At 38.9% G+C, this 23,578-nt stretch overlaps 2 protein-coding genes across 3 annotated transcripts; one reads left to right on the plus strand and one right to left on the minus strand.

Moving 5' to 3' along the window:
• Positions 1 to 8,715: 8,715 nt before the first annotated feature.
• Positions 8,716 to 12,765, minus strand: rbis (ribosomal biogenesis factor). Of its 2 annotated transcripts, none has more exons than XM_084710346.1 (4): positions 12,631 to 12,765; positions 11,021 to 11,136; positions 10,790 to 10,906; positions 8,716 to 9,991 (listed from the first exon to the last, which is right to left on the minus strand). In XM_084710346.1, exons 2-4 carry the CDS (start codon positions 11,129 to 11,131, stop codon positions 9,923 to 9,925), a joined length of 297 nt encoding a protein of 98 aa, XP_084566472.1. In that variant the 5' UTR covers positions 11,132 to 11,136; positions 12,631 to 12,765; the 3' UTR covers positions 8,716 to 9,922. The 2 variants fall into 2 exon arrangements, with proteins under 2 accessions (XP_084566472.1, XP_084566471.1); XM_084710345.1 differs by lacking the exon at positions 12,631 to 12,765 and adding an exon at positions 12,462 to 12,611.
• A 3,061-nt stretch (positions 12,766 to 15,826) lies between these two features.
• On the plus strand, positions 15,827 to 23,109 carry LOC146307739 (carbonic anhydrase 1). The gene is made up of 7 exons (XM_084746769.1): positions 15,827 to 16,033; positions 16,317 to 16,514; positions 18,240 to 18,358; positions 19,076 to 19,168; positions 19,373 to 19,435; positions 19,527 to 19,682; positions 21,542 to 23,109. Exons 1-7 carry the CDS (start codon positions 16,000 to 16,002, stop codon positions 21,659 to 21,661), a joined length of 783 nt encoding a protein of 260 aa, XP_084602895.1. The 5' UTR covers positions 15,827 to 15,999; the 3' UTR covers positions 21,662 to 23,109.
• The last annotated feature ends 469 nt before the right edge of the window (positions 23,110 to 23,578 follow it).

A 23,578-nucleotide genomic window follows, 5' to 3' on the forward strand; every position in this document is an offset into this window, starting at 1 on the left:
CATCAAAACGCTAATGCATGTTTGCAAAAGGTAATAACTCACCCAAAACATCTCATTCAATTTTCTAAACCAAGTTTTTGTTTCATTAAATTAGCCAATGCCACCAAAATGAAAAGCTGTTTTGAACAGTACAGTTCACACAGTGACAAAATGATTAGATGTTTTTTCATCTATTTTTAGGTTATTTTCACCAGAAATGTTTCTTATAGCTGAATGCTACTTTTTTGCGTATCATACTGGGCTTTTTAGATTCAGACTGCAACATCAGGTAAATGTTTAATGGGAATAATCCATACAGTACAGTAGCACATCTGCATGTATTCAGTGAATTAATGCGTGTAATGTGCAAAATGTGCTATATACAGAAAATTCACTTGTGGCTTTTCATGTAAAATCATATACAGAAAGTTTACCACAAAACAACATCCATGTGATTCCTTGTTCAAATGATGAGGGAACATTTAGAAGTTGCAAAGAGTTTGGCATCTGCTCTGCTGTGAACAACAAACTAATTATTCAGAGATTCGAACATCATTCTCATATGAAAATTCAGCCAAGGCAAATGAGAAAAATTGATGTGTCGCAGGTGGGAAACAGGATCCGTCTCCCCAGAGAGAGAGAAGCTGTGTGCGCTCTTACTCGTGACAAGACGGCAGCATGCATTTTTTGATTATTTAATTCTGTTTAGTTTATTTTTGCTGCTTGCATGTCCCACATATTGCCATATAGTGCCATTACTGCAAAGTGGTAAAGAAATCACCTGATAATAAAGCCTACAGAGGCGTGTAGAGATGCAGGTGCAGGCCTCTAAATTGGAGATTCAAGTAGATAGTGACTGGATTTATGCAGACATGCAGACCTAATATGGTTTTAACTGTGGGAAACAACACACTTTAGATAACAGTACAGCTCAGTTATAATGTGTTCCTAATGATCCTCTAATTAAGTGGGATAAGGGTCTAATACTGTCCACTAAAGAGCATATTACTTCTAGTTTTTCATCTAATTTGATACGAAGTTGGTATGTTTGTAAAATAAAAGTGTGACCGAAATATTTTCTCACAAAAATCTACATATTGCTTAAGAGATTTTAAGCCCAGACACAAGGTAGTGCATGCTTTCTCTTTCGTATGTACAGTATAAAGCACCAGGACCCCAGGGAGAAGCACGATGGCCTTCTGGCGACAGCATGAGTTCTATAATGCTGTAAACAGAGAGTATTTGCATTGTGGTGCTGCTGCTCTGAAAGTATTTTGCACTTTCTCTCTGTCTGTCTGTCTGTGTGTGTGTGTGTGTGTGTGTGTGTGTGTGTGTGTGTGTTCATACGCGTGTGAAAAACAAAGAGACAGTGAGACAGACGCAGGCGGAAAAAAAATAAGTGTGCAGTGTTTTTAGAAAGCCCTGTTTTTAGACGCTGACATTTGACGAAGGAGGAGGGGATGAACAGATGTACTTTGTTCATGCGTCTGACAGGTGTACCAGAAAGCTCTCCCCTCTCTCCACATCAATGACAAGCAAACACGCGCTCCTCTCCAGATCTCCTCTGAGCCGTACACCTCTCTCCTCCCTCTCCTGTCCCTCAGCCGCAAGCCGGCCCACGGTACCAGCAGGTGGGACCTCACCGGCGACTCCAGCAACGTGCCCAGGATCCTATTAAAAAAGCAACTCTGTGTGCTGTGTTCTCTCAAGTGTAAAGCCTATTTCATTCCCTATGAGCCAAACAGCTTGCAGTCGCTTGACGCTCTGGTGGTTTGTTGCAGATGGAAAATAGAGCTGCAGAGGCCTGGGTTTGTTTGTTTTGGCATTTGGTTGTGATCCAGATACAGTTTTGGGCGTGGACATGACGGGGTACTCGACTTGGCTGAGCATCAGGACGTGTACCTATAAGCTCTAAGTGGTCAGACCCAAGCTTTGCCAAGTGGTGGAGAAGAACTCAAAATGCTTTCTGAAAGAGAAAAACATCTGATAAATGGATTTTGTGATCTGCAGCTGTCTGTGTCCAGACTAGCTGAAATTGATTGAAAAAATATGTGGCTTTTTGGAATCAAAATGTAGTAGATTTATTATAGATATACACATGCATATATGTTGAAATATCATTTAAAAGCTTAACAGTAAAGTGATTCACAGAACTTTTTCCAACAAACTAATTGATCTTCATTCATCATTTTTTTCATTTTCAAAATTCACACATTTCATGACTGTAATAAAAGTGAAAAATGTGTGAAAATATTCAATCACAAATTCCCAGAGCCCGAGCTGACACCTCAAATGTCTTGTTTTGTCCAAAGCTCAAAGGTAGAGAAGAGAGAAAAGCAAAAGAAACCTCACATTTGTCGAAGCTTCAAATCCACAAATATTTGACATTTTTGCTTGATGAATGATTCAAAAGATAAATCTCCTACCAAAGTTGCAGCAGATAGTTTTGGCTCTAGTTGTTTGATCAAATCTTAAATCTCCAAAAGTATTTTCACATCTAACATAATAAAGAGCTGATGATTGTTTAAACGGTGAAAAGACGAGCCAAGATGTTTTTTTTGTGCGTTTTATTTCGTGTTGTCATGTTCGAATAAAGTGCGATTTATGAAAATTACTGTTTCTGTTAAAGTTGTCTGGCTGAGTTTGGCGACAGCAATAAACCAGCTGTTACTGGTTAAACAAGATGTATTTTGCTCTTTAACAGAAAGGTCTACCTCTGTAACGATTCTTTCCATGATGTTGTCACTTAGAGTAACAGTCTGAGTCCGTCACTTGTAGTGGACGTACTTTGGCAGGTTGCAGTTCAGCAGCGACTTGAGGCTCATTTCACATCTGACGATTGCGGCGCTCTCCATCCAGGAAGACAAATATCAAAGTTACCCTTTAACCAAGCAGCTTTAGTTGTCTAAATGCAGCCAAGCCTTATCCAGAGATGTGGCAGATCACAAAATGTTATGTTACCATTTATGAAGTTTAGGTATGAGGACAGAAAAAACAGAAAAGTCTCACACTTCCTGATTTGTCCTCATATGACAATCGTTGAAGAGAAAAGTTTTTTTATGTCTTTGTCATACACAGTGCAAGGCACATTTACTTGAGTACTATACTTCAGTACATTTTTGAGTATCTGTACTTTACTTGAGTATTTGTTTATTTGGAAACGTACGACTTCCACTCCACAACATTTCAAAGACTAATATTGTACTTTTGGCTACATTTCTAGGAAGGCTGTTGTCACTTTGTTGTTTAGGCTAAGCACAGCTTTGAAGTCGGTCTGTTTTTTTTTTTTTTCTTTTTCTAAAATGCAACCGGCCACACGCTGTGTTCCTGTGTAGCCAAGTGGTTCAGCAGAACAGCGAGTTCTTGAAAGCAGAGATGTCGTTTGTTTGTGGTAAGAGACCGTACAGTAAACCTTGCAATTCCCCGTAGTGAACGTGTGGGAAGAAAAAAAAAAGCCCTGCTGTTTTGGGGTGGGGGGTGGAGTAAAAAAATGAAAGTAACAATAGTTGCCCCTTTTTGTTTTTGATTGTATGTCTATGCCGAAGTTTTTCTAGGTGTTTCTACAGGCTTTGTGTAGCAGAGTGGTTCAACAACAAGTCAATGCATTCATTGTGTGGTTTCAGAGTTACAAGGTTCTTTAAATGCATCGTGAAAACAATATAGCAATGTGTTGATATTAGAAAATGTACTTTGTAATTTGTTCTTTTGAATACTTGAGTGTTTTTAAAAGCTAGTACTTTAAACTTTGACTGAGCAACTTTTGCTTGTTGTTGAGTAATATTTGACCAGGAGTAACTATACTTTGACTAAAGTACTGGGGTTGAGTACTTTGTCCACCACTGGTTATACATAAAAAATGTTTCAAAAGCCTTTCAATGACTGGACTTCAACACGTAGCAGAAACATGTTGAAATAGTTGAAGCCCAGAAGCATCCCCAGATTTTACAGCAGTCAATCTCTAAATCTTCGTTTTGTGTGCTTGATTTCACCAAAGCCGAGGCTCTGTTTGCTTTTTTCTGTGAGTTTTATCTTTCCCAAGGCAAAGACCTACCAGATCTGGACTGGAGTTGGATCTGTGCTGTCTTAAAGATTCTGTTTATTTGCTGACCTTGATGCAAAGACATTGTCTGTTTCATACATTTCTAGGGCAAAGAATTGCAGAATGCTAATCTCTTTCTGTGAGGAGACAGGGAAGAAAAAGAAAACAGTAAATCACCTTTCTGTGCCAGCATTAAGTGAATTCAGACCATTTTAATCATGGCTGGCACTTAAATACTTTAATTAACTCAGCAAAGAGCCCTTTTAATCAAGACCTTTTAATTGTTCCCCAGGTGTTAAAGACAACACAGGTAAAAGCTTTAATGAAATTACAACAGGATTAATCACAACTATTCCAAAAACTCTCAGCAGAGACAGCACACTTCCTTTCATAACTGGAATAAAGACTAAATTAAATGCCTTATTTTGTCTTATTTGGGTTATGAGATGGCAATTGGGATTGGGATCACATTTAGGATCGGAAACAGGATCTGGGAAAAGTTCTTTTAGATACACAGATACAGATAACTTACTTAACTACTAATACTTAATACCCCCCACTAATACTTAACTTTTGTCTTACATCCAGTACCCCGTCACAGATGTAAACAAGACTATGTTGGTCAGATAAGTTTTCTCTTATTCAGATTCCAAGGGATTGGGATCAAGGTTTAGGATCGGAATCTGGGAAAGATTCTAAGGCGACAGTCGCAGTTTGGTTAGGTTTTTGCACCAAAACTACTTGATTAGGTTCAAGGAAAGATCATGGTTTGGGTTAGAATAACTACTTCCTTAAAACAATCAAAACTGACAATTGATTTCACACAGAATACAAACCTCAGTCTTGTGTTTGACCCGTCCGACCACCCCGACCTCCTCTTTATATGGACTTTCTCCTTTCTTAAACTACATTTGTCCTTTTTAATTTGAAAGCCATGCTCTTTACGCGTCCATGTAAACAAATCTATAGATTTAATTTTGTGACTATTTCATAAACCAGGTTGGATTGGGATCTGGGAAAGTTTTTAAAAGGAAAACTGTTAGTTTTCCAGCAAAAATCAACTTTCAGTACCCCACCAAAGATATGGACCAGACAACACTGGGTGGATAACAGTTCTCTCTTACTCACATAACGAGACGGCGCAGAGATCCAGATCCGGCTTAGGGTCAGGATCTGGAATGGAGTCTCAAATAATTCCCATCCATCCCTTTTATCACATCTCTATATCAGTAAACTTAGCACAAAACAAGTCAGCGGCTGTTCCCTTCTCTCCTGCTCAAAGTTTTAGCTTTGGATTGACATGCGATAAGTCTGCGGGCGTGAGAGTGCGGGGAGAATTTCTGGTAACACGTTGCTCGACTGGACTCCGGCCTGCAGAGAAAACTTTAATCATAAATTGAATTTTGGCTGTCGAACTTGTTGGCACAGCGCCTTTAAAGACATTAAAGAGGGATTCAAATGACTACGAATAGGGTGCAATTTTTTTAAGGGGAACAGTTGGTTGTCAATGACAAGTCACAGAGAATTTATAATATACATCAACATATTTCCTTTTTAGGCAGATTTCTCTGATTTGTATGCTACAGAGTGATGTCAGACTAACTTTTCACATTTTATCCTGACTAATAATTTCACTTGAATGGCATTTTGACCTTTCAAATACCATAATTTCACCAGTTAATTCTTTTCATTGTCAAGGGTGTTATGCTTTGAATGCCTCACTATGTTCTCCTTTGACAAATCAAGCTGTCAGAAAAGCATTAATCATTAAAAGGCGCATTTCAATCGGACATTCAAGCCGATAATGTGTGTCCTCAACACCCACGGCATTCATTTTTATTTTAAAAAGCTGAATAGGAAGAAGTGAAGAGAAGAGTATATTAGCTTCAAGGCTTTGCCGAAAACACTGATGTCTGGGGTTGTGACAACTGCTGCTATCCGAAATGGCTGTGAAAAGCAAATCTGCATAGGCAAACACACTCTGCTGTGCGCTCACTGCGTCTGTCTCTGTTGCGCAGACAAACACGGTGATTCTTATTTCTGTCACAGGGAGGAGTGCAGGTGCTGTAACCTTTTGCTGCTAGTCCTGTCAGAGTGAAAAACCCAGCTGTGCGGTGGGAATGACATACTGCAAATAGGCCTTCAGCTTCTTATTGGCATTCAGCGAGCCTAACGCCTCTCTCTTCCTCTTTTTTTTTTTTCCTCTCTTTCTCTGTGCCCCCAACTCACACACTCAGATCCACTTCCTCGCTTGTCACCATGCATATTGATAAGCCCATCCAGAGCACCATCTTGTGGACATTTCCAGCTCTGGTGGTTGTCTAAAATGTCACTTTTGATTACATTCAATTAAGCGACTGACTCATCAGGTTCAATCAAAAGTTCCTGGGAGCTTTTTTTTCTCTCTCTCTCCATCTCTCTTTAAAGAGACAATTTCAATTATGAATCTGATATATGAAAATCAATTCTGTTATAAAATATAGCATCATTAGCATTGTCTGTCTCTGTCTCTGCTTGGCATTTGGCTCAGCGAGACACTGAGCCAAGTTCTTTTTTAATTTATGATTCTTAAGTTTGAAGTCGGATCAAAGGCATAAGTTTTGGAGCAGAACTCGGTAGAATTTTTTTGCATAACAAATAGCGACAAAAATGACAAACACACCCTCCCTCAGCCCCCTCACTTACCCACAGTTCCAGCTACCCCCTACCGGCTCATGTAGATTACATTCGAAATGCAGTGTGTGCGTGTGCTGGCATGGTATCTGTCTCCCCAGGGTGTGTAGTGGTGCAACCCCACTGCCTGTGTTGTGGTGCAGCCATCTGGATCACAGCGGGGAGCACCTGACACCTTAACACTGCATCTGCTACACTCCCCCTCGCCAATCGTTTCCGACCAAAAACCTTTTCCTCTGTATTAGAAATAAATGTTTTTGCCCCAGAGGCGTTGATCTAATGCATTTCAGACCGACTCTGTCATGTTTGTTGAGATTTCCTGTGATTCTGCTGTCGTTTTTTGGAACTTTTATTGATGCTAAAAGGGGTCTAGTGCCCTTTTTGAGCAGCATCCTCCTTCATAGTTACATATTTATATCTTTAAGGCTGCTATAATTTTGTATTAAAGCAGGATTCAGGAGAAAGAAATGATTGTTGAGTCTCCAATGTTTTCAACTGGAAGCTCCGTCAGAGGCATTAGAGATTCCTCTTCGTCCAATTAGTCGTTTTCGCTCAAGCACGGTGGATTCTTGCAAATGCCTTTTTTTGGCAATTCAAGCAAATATTACAAGTTATTTTTCTAAAAGTTGCCTACAGAACTGGAGGTGCACAGACACATTATTATTTGCATCTGTATCTGTTCAACCAACCAGAACTGTTGTATTTTATACTACAAATCAGGCAAATGTTACATTTTAAGCTAGTATTGATTGGCATTGAAATTGTTGTCTACAAAGCATCAAAATGACTTAATATTGGCATATAATTAATTATGAAATATATTTCCACATTCCTCCACATTCAGGTGCATCCTTATCCTGAATCTTTAACAAAATATATGAATACTTTTACTTTGAAAGTGGCCGCTCATGGGGATTAACCCATCGAACTCCCTAACTGCTGGATGTGTTGATATTGGTTTTGCAAACAAATTCATCATATCAATTTAAAATAGGCTAATTCTCTTTTTGCACAATGTAGTGATCAATATATGCATTTTATGTCTGTTTCTTTCCTGTCAACACTATATAGTACCTTACCTTCACCAACAAAGTTAGTGATTTATCAGCCTTGAGTTAGTTCACTTTTCAGGTAGCTTTGTACATACTGTTAATAGTATTGATTTATCATTTAGTATTTGGTGTTTCTGAGCATTTTTATCACCTCAGTGTCTTGAATAGCCTTAGCAAACATTAGCCAGTTAGCTAGCCAACATTGTCATCGTCATTCAAACTCAAAAGAAAAAAATAATAAGAAAACTTGCAAAATATATCTTGGCTCATCTTTCCACTGCTCGAACAACCACGGGTTCTTGTTTGGTGTAAACAAAGCCTGAATTCACAACACTAGATGTAAAAATATCCTCAGGAGAGGAGCGAGAGGGAGGACAGACATCAGATTAGTAGCGAGGAGACAACACATGTACAGCCATATTTTTCCACCTACCTCACTGAATTAACGCTGACAGGAAGTAAACAGACATGCAGCTCATAAAACAGATACATTACTATACATTATAGAGAACGTTAGTGTTTACTGCTTCTTTCTGCTGCCCCCTAGTGGTCAAAAAATATATTATTGCAGGTTTAAGCTTGAGATCTTTATTCTATTCATCTCCACCATGAAAATCTCATCTTACTTATGTCAACACCGTAATGTTTTGGTTTGTTTACTACCCTCATTTGTGCTTTCCCCTTGCTCAGATTTATTGACCAACTAACTCAGTCAGAGGTTGTCACGGAGACAAGCAATCAGCCAGGCACCAGTACACTCATGACCTCTGATGTCAAGACTTACTACAGCAAGATGCAGCAGCAGCATACTGATAATGGCCCGCTGCTCGCAGGTGGAGCCAAAAAAAATCTATACTTCATCTTCAGGCACACTCCTAATAGAAATGATGTTGTGAAGCTCTGAAATAGAGCTTGTACACACAGGGGTGGACGAAATATCAGAAACGCGTCCAGTAAAGCAACACCACAAGCTAAAACCTGAAAATGAGTTTAATCAACACCTCTCGAACGTAAACGTCACAAAAAAATTGTGCAAATTTACACGTTTAATGATACTTCATGTGTGGATTTCTCTTTTAAATTCTGATTGTTTCATGATGGCAATTTCTACATGAAAGTTTGACAATTTCCATAAGAACCATAGGTAGCAAAACTCTTTGAAGCAAACACTTCCATCACTACAAACAGCCGCCACAATATTCTAATTTGTGACTTCATTTACACTAAAGCCAAGACATGAAAAGCATGAAAAAAAAAAGGTGCAAAAACCTTGAACTGTCTAGCAAAACAAAACTCAAAGAGGGTATGATAAATTGCCCATGGTTATATAATTCTTTTGAAAATATTGTTTTGCCTCATGAATTGTCTTTTATTGCATACAGAGTCAAGATGATAAAAGGACACTGATTAATAAAGAAAGTTTTAATTAATCTTTCCTACTAACCGATTAGTAGATAACAAATATTTGCTCAAATGGGAGAATTTGCTGAAGTTCTTTGTCATGTGACATTTCAAGACATCACCTTGGGTTCTGAGAAATTATATTATTATGAGCATTTTTCCAAACTTATATTTTATAAACAAAACATTTATCAGTTAATCAAGAAAATAATCAGTGTATTAATCAATGATGAAAATGATCATTAGCTGCAGCCAGGCTTCTTCCAGTACCATTTATTGTATGCTTCTGATACAGTCTAAAATGCTGGGTCAGTATGCATCAATCCAGTTTTTAATCACACTGGTATCTGATCGATCCTCTGTATCAGCCGGTATGCAAAGTTCAGGTATTAGAATCAATATCTGGGGAAAAAATGGTATTGTAACATCTCTAGTTGCAGTCATCAGAGAAAACAAACATTTCTAAACAAAAAAATATTATCAATAAAAATAAAAAATATCCTATGTTCCTGAAACAACATTGCAACTGACAGTGCACAAGTCATGAAAATTGATTACATTTCTCTGCACTGAATATACAGAATTCTTAAATTACCATCAAGTTTTCACTCTCAACCGCAACCTCTTCTAATTTTCAGCCCCCCTGCAGTCCCCATTTTGGCACGAAATGTCAAAATGCACTGGAAGTAAACTGACTTTCATATGTCCCACATGACGGGACCCAGGTTACAACAGTTTGTCACTGTGTTTGTCCGCAGACTTCATGACAGTCCCACTTTCATAGCTGAGAGAAGAGTTGAGCAGCACTGTCCATGTTGACAGACTCCTTTGGTGGCTCTCTGACAACCTAGCAAAGCCAAAATGTAATAATTATTAAATCATATCAAGAGAATTTCAATGTTGATGGAGCTACAGCATTATAACTACAATAAACTAATACAGCTACAATAAAATAAAATAAAATATAGCCACACTACAATAAAACAGCTATGTGTGCATTAATAAGAACATTAAAACAGACATTTAAAAGTAATGCAAAAGTTACTTTCCCTATTAACTATTTTGTATGCAGTAATTAGTAAAGTAATGCAGTTCTTTTGACAGAAGTAACTATTAAGTGTAACTAATTACTAAATTTCAGTAACTTGCCCAACACTGGTCTACTGCCTGCAGCACACGGCTGCCAGAGGACTGCTGACTAAGATTACAGCATATTTGGGAATAAGTTTCAAAATAATAGATTTCTTATTTGTTCTGTATATTTCTATCTTTCCCCCAGATGGTCTGAATAACTCACTTAATTCACATACTAAATATTTTGGCAGTAAAGAGAGACTCATTGCCATAGGTAGCAAGTGGACCGAACTAATATGAGGAACAGTGAAAGGGAGGAGGTATTCTTTTCTTTTTTTTTGATCAAAATTATTGCTAGGAACATGTCCCAAGCCTCGCCCAGTGTCAGCTGGGATAGGCTCCAGCCCCCCCACAACCCTTCAAGGATAAGCGGTTGCGGACAATGAAAGAATGAATGAATGAATGAATAATTATTCATTGAACTGACAGAAAGTTACCTATATCATGATGTAAGATCTGGGTTATACTGCACAACCCTATTGGATGATGAGTTTTGCATTTACAGTTATACCTGTGTTTGTTTCTTTGGTTCAGGAGCAACAGACTTGGAAATGCTCTTAACGTCCCTCTGGACTTCTGTGAAGATTTGATTGAGGTTCTCCACCTTCTCATTTTTCACTGCATTGATCTGTGAAGCCACAAATTATGTTTCAGCAGGTGCAACAAACATTACATACAAAAGAGAATTCAGAATATGTGTAAGGAGAAGGAAAAAAAAAAATCAACAGAAAAGAGATCTTACGTGTTTGAGCGTTGTTGTGACAGGCTTCGCTTTGTTCTTGGGCTTCAAGTGCTTGTTAGCGACTTGAAAGACGTTCTTTTGTTTTTTCCCTTTTTGTTTATTCTTCGCCATGTTACCTGTGGAGAGAACACCAGTCAGCAGGGGAGACATTTAATTTCTATGCCATAGCGTCTGTTTTATTCTGCATTTTTTTCCAGTTTTCAAACCCACAACGGCTGTGTTTGTCTGATCTGAAGTGTTAGTTTGTAGCACTGATCACACCTGCTCACGGCTCTGCTCAGTAAAAAGAAGGTATTCACATTGTTCCAGGTTCTCTACAGAAGTTCAGATGACATTTTTCTTTGTGCAGCTGGTGTTCCTTGCAAAAAATAAACTTCAGGTTATAATAATGGGTTTCTGTAGAAAATGTCTACATATAACCTGTAAGAATAGTGACTACCTCCATTTGATTTTTCTTTGCTCATAAGATTGCACAGTTTTGTTTTGTTTTTCCTTACCATTTGAAGGTGTGACAATCTAAGAGGACTGCCTCAAGAAGAATATTTACATCCATGTAAAAAGGTTTAAATTGTCCTTAATATTTACTAATGTCACTCTGCTGTTCTCTGCTAATAGCCGAAAGAGGAAAACCATACTTATGGACCATTAAAATACTATTATTTTAATTATTTGAAAAAAGTTTACCTCGTCATGTTAGAGCCTTGTTATATTTATCTTTTTAAAATGATCTAAAATTTTATGCTCTCAGTGTTGTATATTTTTTCCCCTGTGGTAGCAAAAATGGTATCAAAATATTGACATTTTTTCAAGGTAACAAATCTGAGTTGGAAAATCCAGTATCGTAACGCTGGAATGCAGCATAGATTGAGGCCAAACATGGCAAGCCAAAGGGGCATTTCACAATCTTGAAGTTGATCCCTTTGCAATTTAATGCACAACACTGTCTAGACTTTTACCGAGGGTTGCATCACAAACAAAAACAAATCCTGACCCTGGCCAAGTAATGGACAGGCAACTTTTGGGGTTGGCAGAAAACTCATAACAATGAAAAATGAATGTTGCTTTTGAGGAAAGCAACTTCTGAATGAATGTAATGTTCTAATAGTAATGATGATAAACTTTATAGTGTCATGTGTTTAATAGCAAAGGAAATTGACCTACCATTTATTTAAGAAAAGAAAACAAACTATAAACAATGTACATTAACTTCCCCCAGTCGTAATTTTTTTAATTACTTAAATCCTGCCATGTGGGCCTACAGTGTATCAGTGTTTTCTATTTATCTTGAGTTTGTTTTGGTCCATGTCACAGGGGATATGAGTCTTACTAACAGCTAAACGTAAACAGATATCAAACACTTCCGCCAGTTGGAAAAATTACTCTTAAACTTTATCAACATCTCTCTAGATAAACATTAAGTCAACTAAAATGATTCACAAACCACCAGCCAGCTGTCTTTCTGCCTCACTGTACATAAACGTGAAGTTGTCTGTCGCTGTTATATTCGTCACTTTCTGATTAACTTGTTTAATTTTACCAAAAAGAATTATACTGACAAACAGTCCATTCACAGCTCGACGACTTAACAATACACAACGGAATATACAGACCTTATTTGAGGAGCAGTCGATCGGTGTTGATATGTTGTATCCTCATGTACGACTGCAAACGTGCTTCTTAGTTACGTCATTCCTATGCGACAACTCTCGCCTCTCACCCACGCTCATTTGTCAAATTCATCTCATGTAATTTTGCGGCCACAAACAACGGGACGGAAATCTGTTAAAGAATAAAGAAGTCACTTTTTTTTATTAAAGCCAAAACATAATTTAATCTGACTTGTTGCGTCCTTTCAGACTGCTGAAAGTTAGCGATTTAAAAGGCCCTTATTTTGAAAGTCAACTTCATTGAGGAAACGGAACTGCTTCCTGTAAAAAATGTTGGACGACACGTTTGTCATATATGTATCATGCTGACCGTTTGTTCAAACATTTATGTCCTCTCTTTTAAGAGAAACACGATTTTGGAATACTTTGTATTCAATTTATTGTGGCAAACTCAAAATACACCCTGAATGTTTGTTCCTCAGAGAGTAAAGTTGCGCTAAGCTAACTGAATAAAACGAAAAAACACTTCCGTTTTGAACGTTTAACCTTCAAAATAAAATAAAAGCGCAGACGTTTATTCCGTTTTCAATTTTTTTTAACCGATGTAATAAGGGAGATTCATGACACACTTTTGGCAACACATTTTGCGCCAAATCAATATGTGACTCTACGACTGACATTCGTTTTTGGTCCATAACATTGTGCAAAATTAAATTACATTATAACAACAATATGACTGGTGGTGGACGAAGTATGCAGACCCTTCATTTAAGCAATGGCAAAAAAAAAAGACCAGACTGTAAAAATACTCTGTTACAAAAATAAAAGTCCTGCATTGAAAATTTACTTAAGTAAAAGCATGTCAGTATAATCAGGGAAATTTACTAAAATATTAAGTAGCCTACTCAATCCCCATGACTGCTGTATTATTATATACTATATCATTAGGTTGTTATTACTCATGCACCAATATAAAAGTTTCACATTTACTGCTGCAATTAGTTTAGGTGGAGCTAATTTTGTAGAAATACGGAAATGGTTAGAAATCAAAATATATTTGTAAATTAATTTTCTGTCAGTTGATTAATTGGCTATTTGTTTCAGCTGTGCTTGTGTGTGCTGTTTGATTTATAATTAAAACTCTTCGACGAAAAAGACATACTCTGAGACTTGTAGTTTCATCACCTAACAGCAGGTGGAACCATCGTACCACCACAGCTGTGTTCAATACAGGTGTATGATTTGCTGAAAAACTGAGTTACTGTACACTGAGCTGCAGACTTCAGTGTATTAACTAACTTTTGTGGAGAGACATGGGCCTCATCGCCAAATGATTTTCTTTTCTCATGCTGCTTTTTAGAAGCACAACTGCAGATGCACTTTGTTAATGTTTGCAAACTAAACAGGCAAATTTTTATCTTTTGATTATATGTGTTTAATATTTTTCATTGCAAATTAGGGCCTGCATGGTTACGTACTGGCATGTGATAATATCGTCGTTGGGCCTTTTTCTTCATCAGCAGACACCGAGTTTGCTTACAAGCACGTCAGATGTGCAACAGATTCCCTGATAGACAAATCATGTAGGCCTAATGCAGGCCTTAAGTTTTTTTTGTTTGTTTGTTTTTTTTTATCTGTCTTGCTGAGCTGTGCAAGAATAAGCCACATAAACTCCTGTCCTACATTCGAAAGTCCGTTTTCCATTAAACGTGTGCGCATGATTCTCTTATGAAATAATTATCAAGTTTATTGTCTTTATTACTCCAGATTCTAGTGGTCTGCTTAAACTCTGCAAATACCCTCAAGCAATAAGGCTCAGAGTCCGTGCAATGGCTGATTCCAATCTAGCGGAAAGACAATTATCCCTTTTTGTGTAAAAATCCATAAACTTCAGTGTTGAAGCCAAACGAATATATTGCCACTGATGTTACATTGTTGTAAAAATTGTGGCTCATGCACTGATCTCTTGTTCATTCAAAGACTTCGTTCGGACATGCGTTTGGTTAACCTGTCTGAAAAGCTGCTGCATTTTAGTTATGGTATTTATTGTCTTTTTCTTCGCCCGTGTCCAGTACAGTGGTGGAAACTGAGCCGAAAATAATATCAAGTATTGTTATACATCTAAAATATTGCTCAGCCACAAGTAAAAGTACTGATATTAAGTAAAAGTACAAAGTATTCTTTTCAAAAACTACTTTTTAACCGTTGATTTAAAGGAGTTTCTGTTTCTCCAAGTCTAAACTTCTGTTCTGTTTTTCACGGTCACCTCTACAAACTTGTCTGCAGCAGAGTTTTTTTTTCGTCTGTATGTCGGGATTTCGTTGGCCCCTCTGCGATCAGATACTCTCATCAGCTACAAAATGCAGGTGAAAGGTTTGGATATGAATTCAAATTGCACTGCGTACTCAATTGTTTAAAAAAAAGTAACAAAGTAGATTGCATGGCGTAATGCACCCTTAAATAAGCCAATGCGTAAAAGTATTGACTTGAAAATCTACTCGTTCTCAAGTATAACTCAAAAAACTTACAGTAATTTGACTTTTTGAGTTCACCTGGTTCAGTGTTTTGTTTTTGTGTATCTGTCCCTGTTTGTTTGCTGCTGCTGTGTACTTTATCTGTCAACACTATGCAGTTCTTTGTCTTTGCTATTTTTAGCATTGTTTCTTAGTCTATTTTTATCGCTGTAATACACTTTGTGATTTTGAATCTGTGAAATGGGCAAATTTTACTTTACTCCCTCTGATCCAGCAAGTACCAAACAATTGTGCTTATTGACAGCCTATTTAAAATAACTTTTTAATAAGACTTTTAGACCCACTTTCTCTGCATTTTCAGCTTTTACGCGGCACCATTATTCAATTTCCGCAGTGACTTTTTTCCCATAATGTCGGGGCTGAAGCCGACTTTCAGTTTGAATGTGACTCTGCTGCATGCTGTCGCGTAATTCCGTTACTTCCTCACATGACAGGCAAGTTAAATCCGTTAGCTGAGAAGTGAAAACGCGCTCAGTGCTTTGATCGAGGAAAATTGTCCTTCCTATCATGATGTATGGTTGTCAGTGAGGACTCCACCACCTCAGCAGAGGGAGAGCGGGTGTATGTATGTGTAAGGGAGAGAGACTGAGAGAGAAAGAGAGAGAGCGTGCGTCTCATTGATCGTGCACAGTGTTGCAGCGCTGCGACGCATCTAAACTCCTCCCGGTCATTGCGCGGACATCATGTGGCCAACAACAGCCTGACAGACACACCGCGCACAGGGGACCCTATAAAAGCCGTGCAGCTGTCAGGTGGAGGACACTGGCTGCTCTGCGCTGGGGAACGACTCGCTTTAGGGGATTACGGCTCCAAACAGTCACAGATCCAAACTATAACAATGTCTCATTCTTGGGGATACGCAGCAAACAACGGTGAGGCGCTTATTGCACGTACACGCTATAACAGGCTATAGAAGGGGTGACATTACTGGTAGGAATGTCAAAACCAGTCATACCAGCAGGCAGTGTGTGCTGAATGAATAGAAGCACGGGTCACTGCAGAGATTTTTCATTCTGCACATTTTGGGGGATTTTTTTTTTTTTTACGCGCGTTTTAAGCACAACATCACCAAGAATGCGCAATTTGTCAAATCAAAATACATGTGTCAAGATTAATATTCTAACAATCACAATGTTATTATTATATCATTTTTAGGACCCGACAAATGGGCTGATAACTTCCCTATTGCCAACGGACCCCGCCAGTCTCCCATTGACATCGTACCTGGTGCAGCATCTTACGACGGGGGGCTGAAGCCGCTCAACCTGAAGTACGACCCCTCCACCTGCCTTGACATTCTCAACAACGGACATTCCTTCCAAGTGACCTTCTTAGACGACTCCGACAGCTCAAGTTAGTGTGACATTAATACTGAATGAATGCAGTGGAGCCGATTCTAGGCTTGATCAGCGCTCCAGGAGCTGATTAAGAAATTTGCATTGAGATATTTCGTCTTAACCTGGAGAAAACACATTTTTTCCTGTTATTTCCGATTATTATTATTATTATTGCAATGTTGCAGTGTATGTACAATAGAGGAGACAGACGAATATGTGACTTGAAGCTTTGCAAACAAAGACAATCAAGGTCTTGATGATGATTTATAGGATGCAGCACCTCCAAAATGCGGCATTCTGCTGGGTGTTAACGCTGCAGCTCGCACAACCCCCAGCTTAAAGACTACAAAGCTCAAGCATGTTAATATTATCTTAATATTAATATGGATGCATGAATCATGCGTCCCAGTTTCTGCGCCTACGTGGCTTTGGTAACAGCGATCAAACAAAGGAAAATGGATTATTATTTTATTTTATTCGATTATACTGGCGTTTTTAAATTCTTTTGTCTAATAAAAGAGATGTCGTCGAAAAGGCTGCAGGGGCTCCATTCAGAAGGCGGCCACAAAGCAGGCAGATACTAATTGAATTGGTAATGTAACCCCTGGTAAACCTTTCCCACGCCAACTCCTTTATGCTGCCAAGGAGGTCAAAAGCGCAAAAAACGAAGGTTACTCTGCAAACAAACTCTGGATTCCTTCTCTAATAATGCGCCGAACAAGCGTAGGAACGAGTTACAATAAAATGCCTTACATTTTTTACTCTAAAATATAAAATATAATATCGTTTCTTTCTTTTATTTAATTGCAGTTCCATTCATGTAAGATTTTTATTTCAGACAAAACAAGAAACAATCTCGTTTTATCCTTTTATGGGTAGGATTTTGGATTGGATGTCCTTCAATAATGAAAAATATGGTTACATAATCAACCCAATACCCAATCTGCATGGATTGTTCTCAGTGGACACACATTAGGATGAAAAAACAAAAGCACTTTTTCCAAGAATATGAGCTTGGTGAGTTAGAGCCTATATTTCACTGCACTCATTTTCCACCCTGCCCTTCTAAATTAAGGACAAACTGCAGGCCTATCATGCATCGTGTGTGTGTGTGTGTGTGTGTGTGTGTGTGTGCAGTGGAAACATTGAGCATCATCACAGTTTCTTTATTTTTATTTATTCTGTCATCCTTTTAAGTCCCACAAAGCCTCAAATTTACTCAAGAGCAGTTTTTCTGTGCCTTCTTATCATTTGAGGCCCGACCACTGAGAAACAAATATCCTGTGAGGAAAGGTGGGGAGGGCAGTGTGTGTGTGTTTTGTAATGTAGCACCAGAAATAGAACAATATACAGGATTATCTGCTGTTTTATATACTGCAAATAGATACATTGTGTAATATTGGAAGGTTTGATGTGAACAATACCTGGACATTGTTTCAGGCTGAATGTAACCCTCAGTTTGACCAGAGCTTACACAACAGGAACTGTGTCTGCTTCCATGAAATAGGAAGTCTGCCACACTGGCACAAGTGTGACTCTAGTGTGTGTGTCCTCATCTTAACCTGGTCAGTGTGTTTTCATATTTTCTGCACAGAAAAAAAATCTCCCTCCAAGTAGGATGTTGAAAATCTTAATTTTTTTTATCGTTTTATAACAAGGTTGCACAGTCAAGGCTGACTGCAGCACCACCCACGTTCAGTGTGTGGGATGAACTAATGGGGGATGTGTGTTTGTTCCGCAGCTCTGAAAGACGGACCGATCTCAGGGACCTACAGGCTCAAGCAGTTTCATTTCCACTGGGGAGCTTCTGATGACAGAGGCTCTGAACACACTGTCGCCGGGACCAAGTACCCTGCTGAGGTAAGGATGCTCTGAGCCATACACTGACAGATTATGAGGTTGACATGCAGTAACAAGGAGAAAACAAGGCACGTTACAGCTTTATTTAATTGTAGGTATTGTAGGTTGTTAACATTGCAAGAGCAAACGAAGGAAGACTGGTTGGGTTAAACCATAAGTGGGTGGAGACTGTAGAAAAAAACATTCTGTTTTTCTCAGACTACAGTTAGGCCCAAGTGAAGAACTCATTTTCTGTGCCTATTATGCTTTCCAGCTGACTAACCTCCACTCAGAGGAGGTTTTATTTGCTTGTAAATCTGTTGCTTCTTTGCCTAAATTCTGATTCAACCAGCTTTTCAACCTCAGACAAGGGTTGTTTAAGTAAAACTCCAGAACTCTTCTCCTTAAATACAATTTTATGTACTGATTTTTATGAAAGTTTCCAAAATATTGACTCAAGCTGTTGTCTTACAGCATTACATTATTCATTCCTACCCTTATCTCGATAAAAGATTTTTTTTTTTTTTTTCAAATAAACTTACTCCAAAAACAAAATGCATCCATCCCTTCTGCTTTTCATCTTCTATTAAATAGAAATTTCACATTTATTTGCATAAATTAATTGCACTTGAGGTCCACTAACCAGATCAGAAATGTCAGGATTTCCACATTCCTGAAATATGCATCATAGGAGTAAGATTACGTTGTTTTTGATTCATCTATTTCTTGCATTTCCAGCTCCATCTGGTGCACTGGAACACCAAATACCCAAGTTTTGGTGACGCTGCTAGCAAGCCTGATGGACTTGCTGTTGTTGGAGTATTCCTGCAGGTCAGTAGTCTTCTTTTTCTGTCATTCACCACAATGCCTATTTAGTTATTGCAATGGTTAGTGCTGTTTGTCAGAGGTGTAGACTCAAAATACACAAATTTGATGACGTAAGACTCGACTTCACTTTCAACTCCTCAACACCTCTGCTGTTTGCTGATGACTGTATAATTAACCTTCAGCATTATGTGTATTCTTGTTTTTCAGATTGGCGCTGACAATGCCAGTCTCCAGAAGCTTCTGGACGCCTTTGATTCTATCAAAGCAAAAGTATGTTTCTATTAAAAACATATTCTCTTGTTTTGATTATTTATGATAAAGCATAACTGACCTTTTCTTCCTTTTCTATTTCTGTTTTCAGGGCAAGCAGACCACTTTTGCTGGCTTCGACCCGTCTATCTTGCTCCCTGGTTGCCTAGACTACTGGACATATGACGGCTCCCTGACCACACCCCCTCTGCTGGAGAGCGTCACCTGGATTGTCTGCAAAGAGCCAATCAGCGTCAGCCCAGCGCAGGTATGGCTGCTCACAGAGCCCATTCACCAAGTAGCAGGAGGGCTGGCTGCGTGCCAGCAGTCTAGAATAGTCCTGTCTGCAAATCCTCTCTTACATTACGATCTAAATCAAGGGCTTAATTGTTCAGATTAGCTGCGCGGATGAAACGAGAAGAAGAAAACTCTGCAGGGGGAGGAAAGGCAATACAGCAGCCTATTTCAAAGTCAAATTAAAAAAGAAACTTAGATAGGACCAAGAGAAAGAGGACAGAAAAGAGTTCACACAGATTCTGGTGATGCTGCCTCACCACAGTCTTTCTGATTCAGTATGTGGGGAGTCAACAGGAAATGTTAGTCTCATATATGCAGCACATTCTGTAGGTTACAAGACACAGCTTCACTGACTGTGATTACATCCATAAACACAGCACATATTAAACCTGTATTTGCTAAGTGTTCACGCCTAAAATTATGCCTTAATCCCACCACTGAAATGTATATATGACTCCTAACTGCCCATTAATCTAAACTAACAGCCTTTCTGGGCAGGTTTGTCCTTGTGGTTGGAGTCTTTAGGCCATGTGAAAATTAACACTGCCTGGTCAAATGTTTATTTCATGCAGGCAAGTGTGTGTTTCAAGGGTAAACATGTGAGACGTGTGGACATAACCTTTAGACTTAGTACAATATCAGGCTGAAGAAGCAGATAATGACGACAAAGTCATTCATAAATACGACAGAAATAAAGTAATAAATACATATCGTAGTTAATGTTGGGTTATCAGAAAATTGTAAGAGGATACACCCACAAGCTGAATGAGTGCAGCCCACTAACTCTCTGTGTACATTATACTTAGGTAGCTGAAGCCGTGTAATTACCATGGACTGATTCATTAGCCAGAGTTAATGACAAATCCCTTAAATAGCCAAGGTCATCTGAAACCATCCTGTAGCCACTGACTTGGTCTCCTTTCCCTGCCTGACTTACATAGTTTGACTCTTTGGGAAAACCACTTATTTGCTTTCTTGCTAAAAGTTGCGTGAAAAGAACAATACCACCGTCATGCCTGTACGGTTAATGTAAAGCTAACATCAGCAGCTTTAGCCTAAAGAGTAGAAACAGCTAGCTTGGATTTGTCCAAAACAAAAATCCACCAACCAGAATCTCTGAAGCTCTTATCATGTTATATCTCATTTAATTAATCCATGCAAAAACGAAAGTGTAAGTTGTGGTTTTACCTCACCGTGACAGCACCCGCAGAAGAGCAAGTCCAGCACATTACCCCCTAAAACCATAATTCATATACAGTCTTTATGCTAAGCTAAGCTAATTGCTGCTAGCTGAAGCTTCATATTTAGTGTAAAGACATGAGAATGATATCAGTCTTCTCACCTAACTCTCAGCGAGAAAGTGAATTACTGTATTTCCCAAGATGCCATACTATTCCTTTAAGAATCAACAACACCCCTGCATTAGAAACAGTAAATAACCACAATTTGTAGTTTTTACACTTTGTTTTTTGTTCAGATTAAACCTACCAGATATAACAGTTTAATTGGTGAGCTTTAGAGGTGCTGGTAGGCAGATTTCGTCACTTTTGAACAGGGCCAAGCTCGCTGTTATGTCTGTTTACAGCATTAAGATAGAGGTATTGATCTTCTCATCTAACTCTCAGCAAGAAAGTGAATTAGTGTATTTCCCAAGATGTTGAGCTATTTCTTTAAACGTCAACAGTGCAACTGCTTAACTAAAATTCCTTACTGCAAGGCTTGGACTTCAAGTCTCTGACTCAGCGGCGGCACTAGTGATGATGAGTTTGCTGAGTGACAGTCACAGGTCTGCAGGAATGACTAATGGGAGCATCTTCTCTCTTTTGACAGATGGCTAAATTCCGCAGCCTGCTCTTCTCTGGTGAGGGTGAGGCCGAGTGCTGCATGGTGGACAACTACCGCCCTCCCCAGCCGCTCAAGGGTCGCTCTGTCCGTGCTTCCTTCCAGTAATGTCCCCTCCCCCCTCTTTTACCCTTTCTGCCCTGTTGCCCTCTCCCTTCCCCCTTCCCTCTAGTCAGGCACCCAGAGTTACCTCTATAGCAGTGAGCACAACAGAGCATACATATCTCTCTCCGTCCAGTTTTTGAAAAGAAATGAAACTCCTGCAGCCCATTGCTCTTAACGCTGGGCAGTCTAACTGTGAGATGATGCACTTGCAGGATTTGTCTATGTATGTAACCAGCCAGCAAAGATACCCTGTCATAATTTATTTCATAACACGTCACGGTGGCTGCCACACGTTTACAGATTTAGCATCAGGTGCCAATGTTTTCAGAGACATTACACCAGTGTGTGCAAGTCTTCTTTGTGCCGAAGATAGTCAAAATGGTGCTCTCAAGCCAGCAGGAAGCACAAGCAACTTGCTGTGGGCAGGGGGAGGATGAAACTACATCACCATCTGTGAGGAGGGCAAGGTGCAGATAAAAAGATGCAGACGAACAGGACACACACACACACACACTCCCGCTGCCAGTCTGTCTGTAATCTCTGACTGACTGCCAGCCTCTGCATCACAGCAGCTTAATGAAACGCTGCAGCCGCCTCCATCACAACCGATTGACTCAGAAAATCCCCCTCTGGCACACACACACACACTCACACACAACATGGCACGCACAGTCTCATGCAGACATGATGCCTATAGGCACTGACCTGCTTATTGATTTAAATTCAGTGTAAAGCAACAAAGGCCATGAGGACACACTGCTGCTATAGCTACCAAACACCAGGCTTATGTCTCTGTTATTACAGCCTAATCTTCAAATCGTTCATGTGTTTGTCATCCTGTGTTGTGTTTTCTTTATTATTATTCTGGACTTTGTCTTTTTTTTTAGCCTGACAGCTTATGCAAAATAAGTCTTAAGTGATTCCTAAATTATGTCTTGTAACCAAATGGTCATCTTGCATTTGTGATGCCCTCACAATATAGCAATATAGCGGGAATGATTTTCCTTTTCAAAGTGAAATGTTAAGAAGATCCCTTGATGTGTTGTTTTGAAACCCCGGTGTGTCGAGTGCTAAAGCTTAAAACGCACAATCGCCGTGTGGGCGATGCCATAGTGGCTAATGCACAGAGCCAAGAAAGAAATTACCCTGCCAACGAAGCCAAGGACGAAAAGAACCTGCCAAGAGATAAGATTATAGCGTCAGCCTGGTGTCAGGCCCAATAACAAATGGCCATGTGAGGTCCTTAAGGCCTCTGGTTTTAGACCTGTATGCATTTCTGAACCAACAATAAAGATTGATGCACTTCTAGAAAGATTGTAATTGTAATGAGCATAAAAAAGAAAAACGCCTTACACCAATAACTGTTAGGGCCGTCCCATGAGTCTTTGTTGTTGTCATTCTATTTTGGAAGTGGACGTTTTGCTAGATGAATAAATATATTTTATGACTAATGAGTGTCATGTGTTTTGTCTGTGTTGCTTCTCTCTATTCTAGTGTTTCCTAAACTTGTTTTCTGGGGAGCTACTCTTTAAAAATGACAAACCATTGTCACCCAATTCATGATGGGCCTCATCAAGAAATGTTGGGAAGGGTTTATATGTGCATAAATGAATGTTTCTGACCATTTTTACCACCATTTCTGCATCACAGTACATTATCTTGATGCATGTTATTGATAACATATTCATAAATGGGATATAAATTGATCTAAGTTGCATTCTCACCAGTAAAACATTATATTACATTTTATATATTATATATCTTTCAAATGCTTTATTAAAGTTGTACTGCAGATACTAGATTAGATCATCATAAAAGACAGGGTTTTACAACAAAATTAGAATTAGAGAACTATAAATGAAACAGGGTGACAATATAAAACAAAAAAAATACATATACACATACACATATACACTTGTC

The sequence above is a fragment of the Lutjanus erythropterus genome, chromosome 21, assembly GCF_056507025.1.
Source record: "Lutjanus erythropterus isolate fLutEry1 chromosome 21, fLutEry1.hap2, whole genome shotgun sequence".
Taxonomy (NCBI): Eukaryota; Metazoa; Chordata; class Actinopteri; order Lutjaniformes; family Lutjanidae; genus Lutjanus; species Lutjanus erythropterus.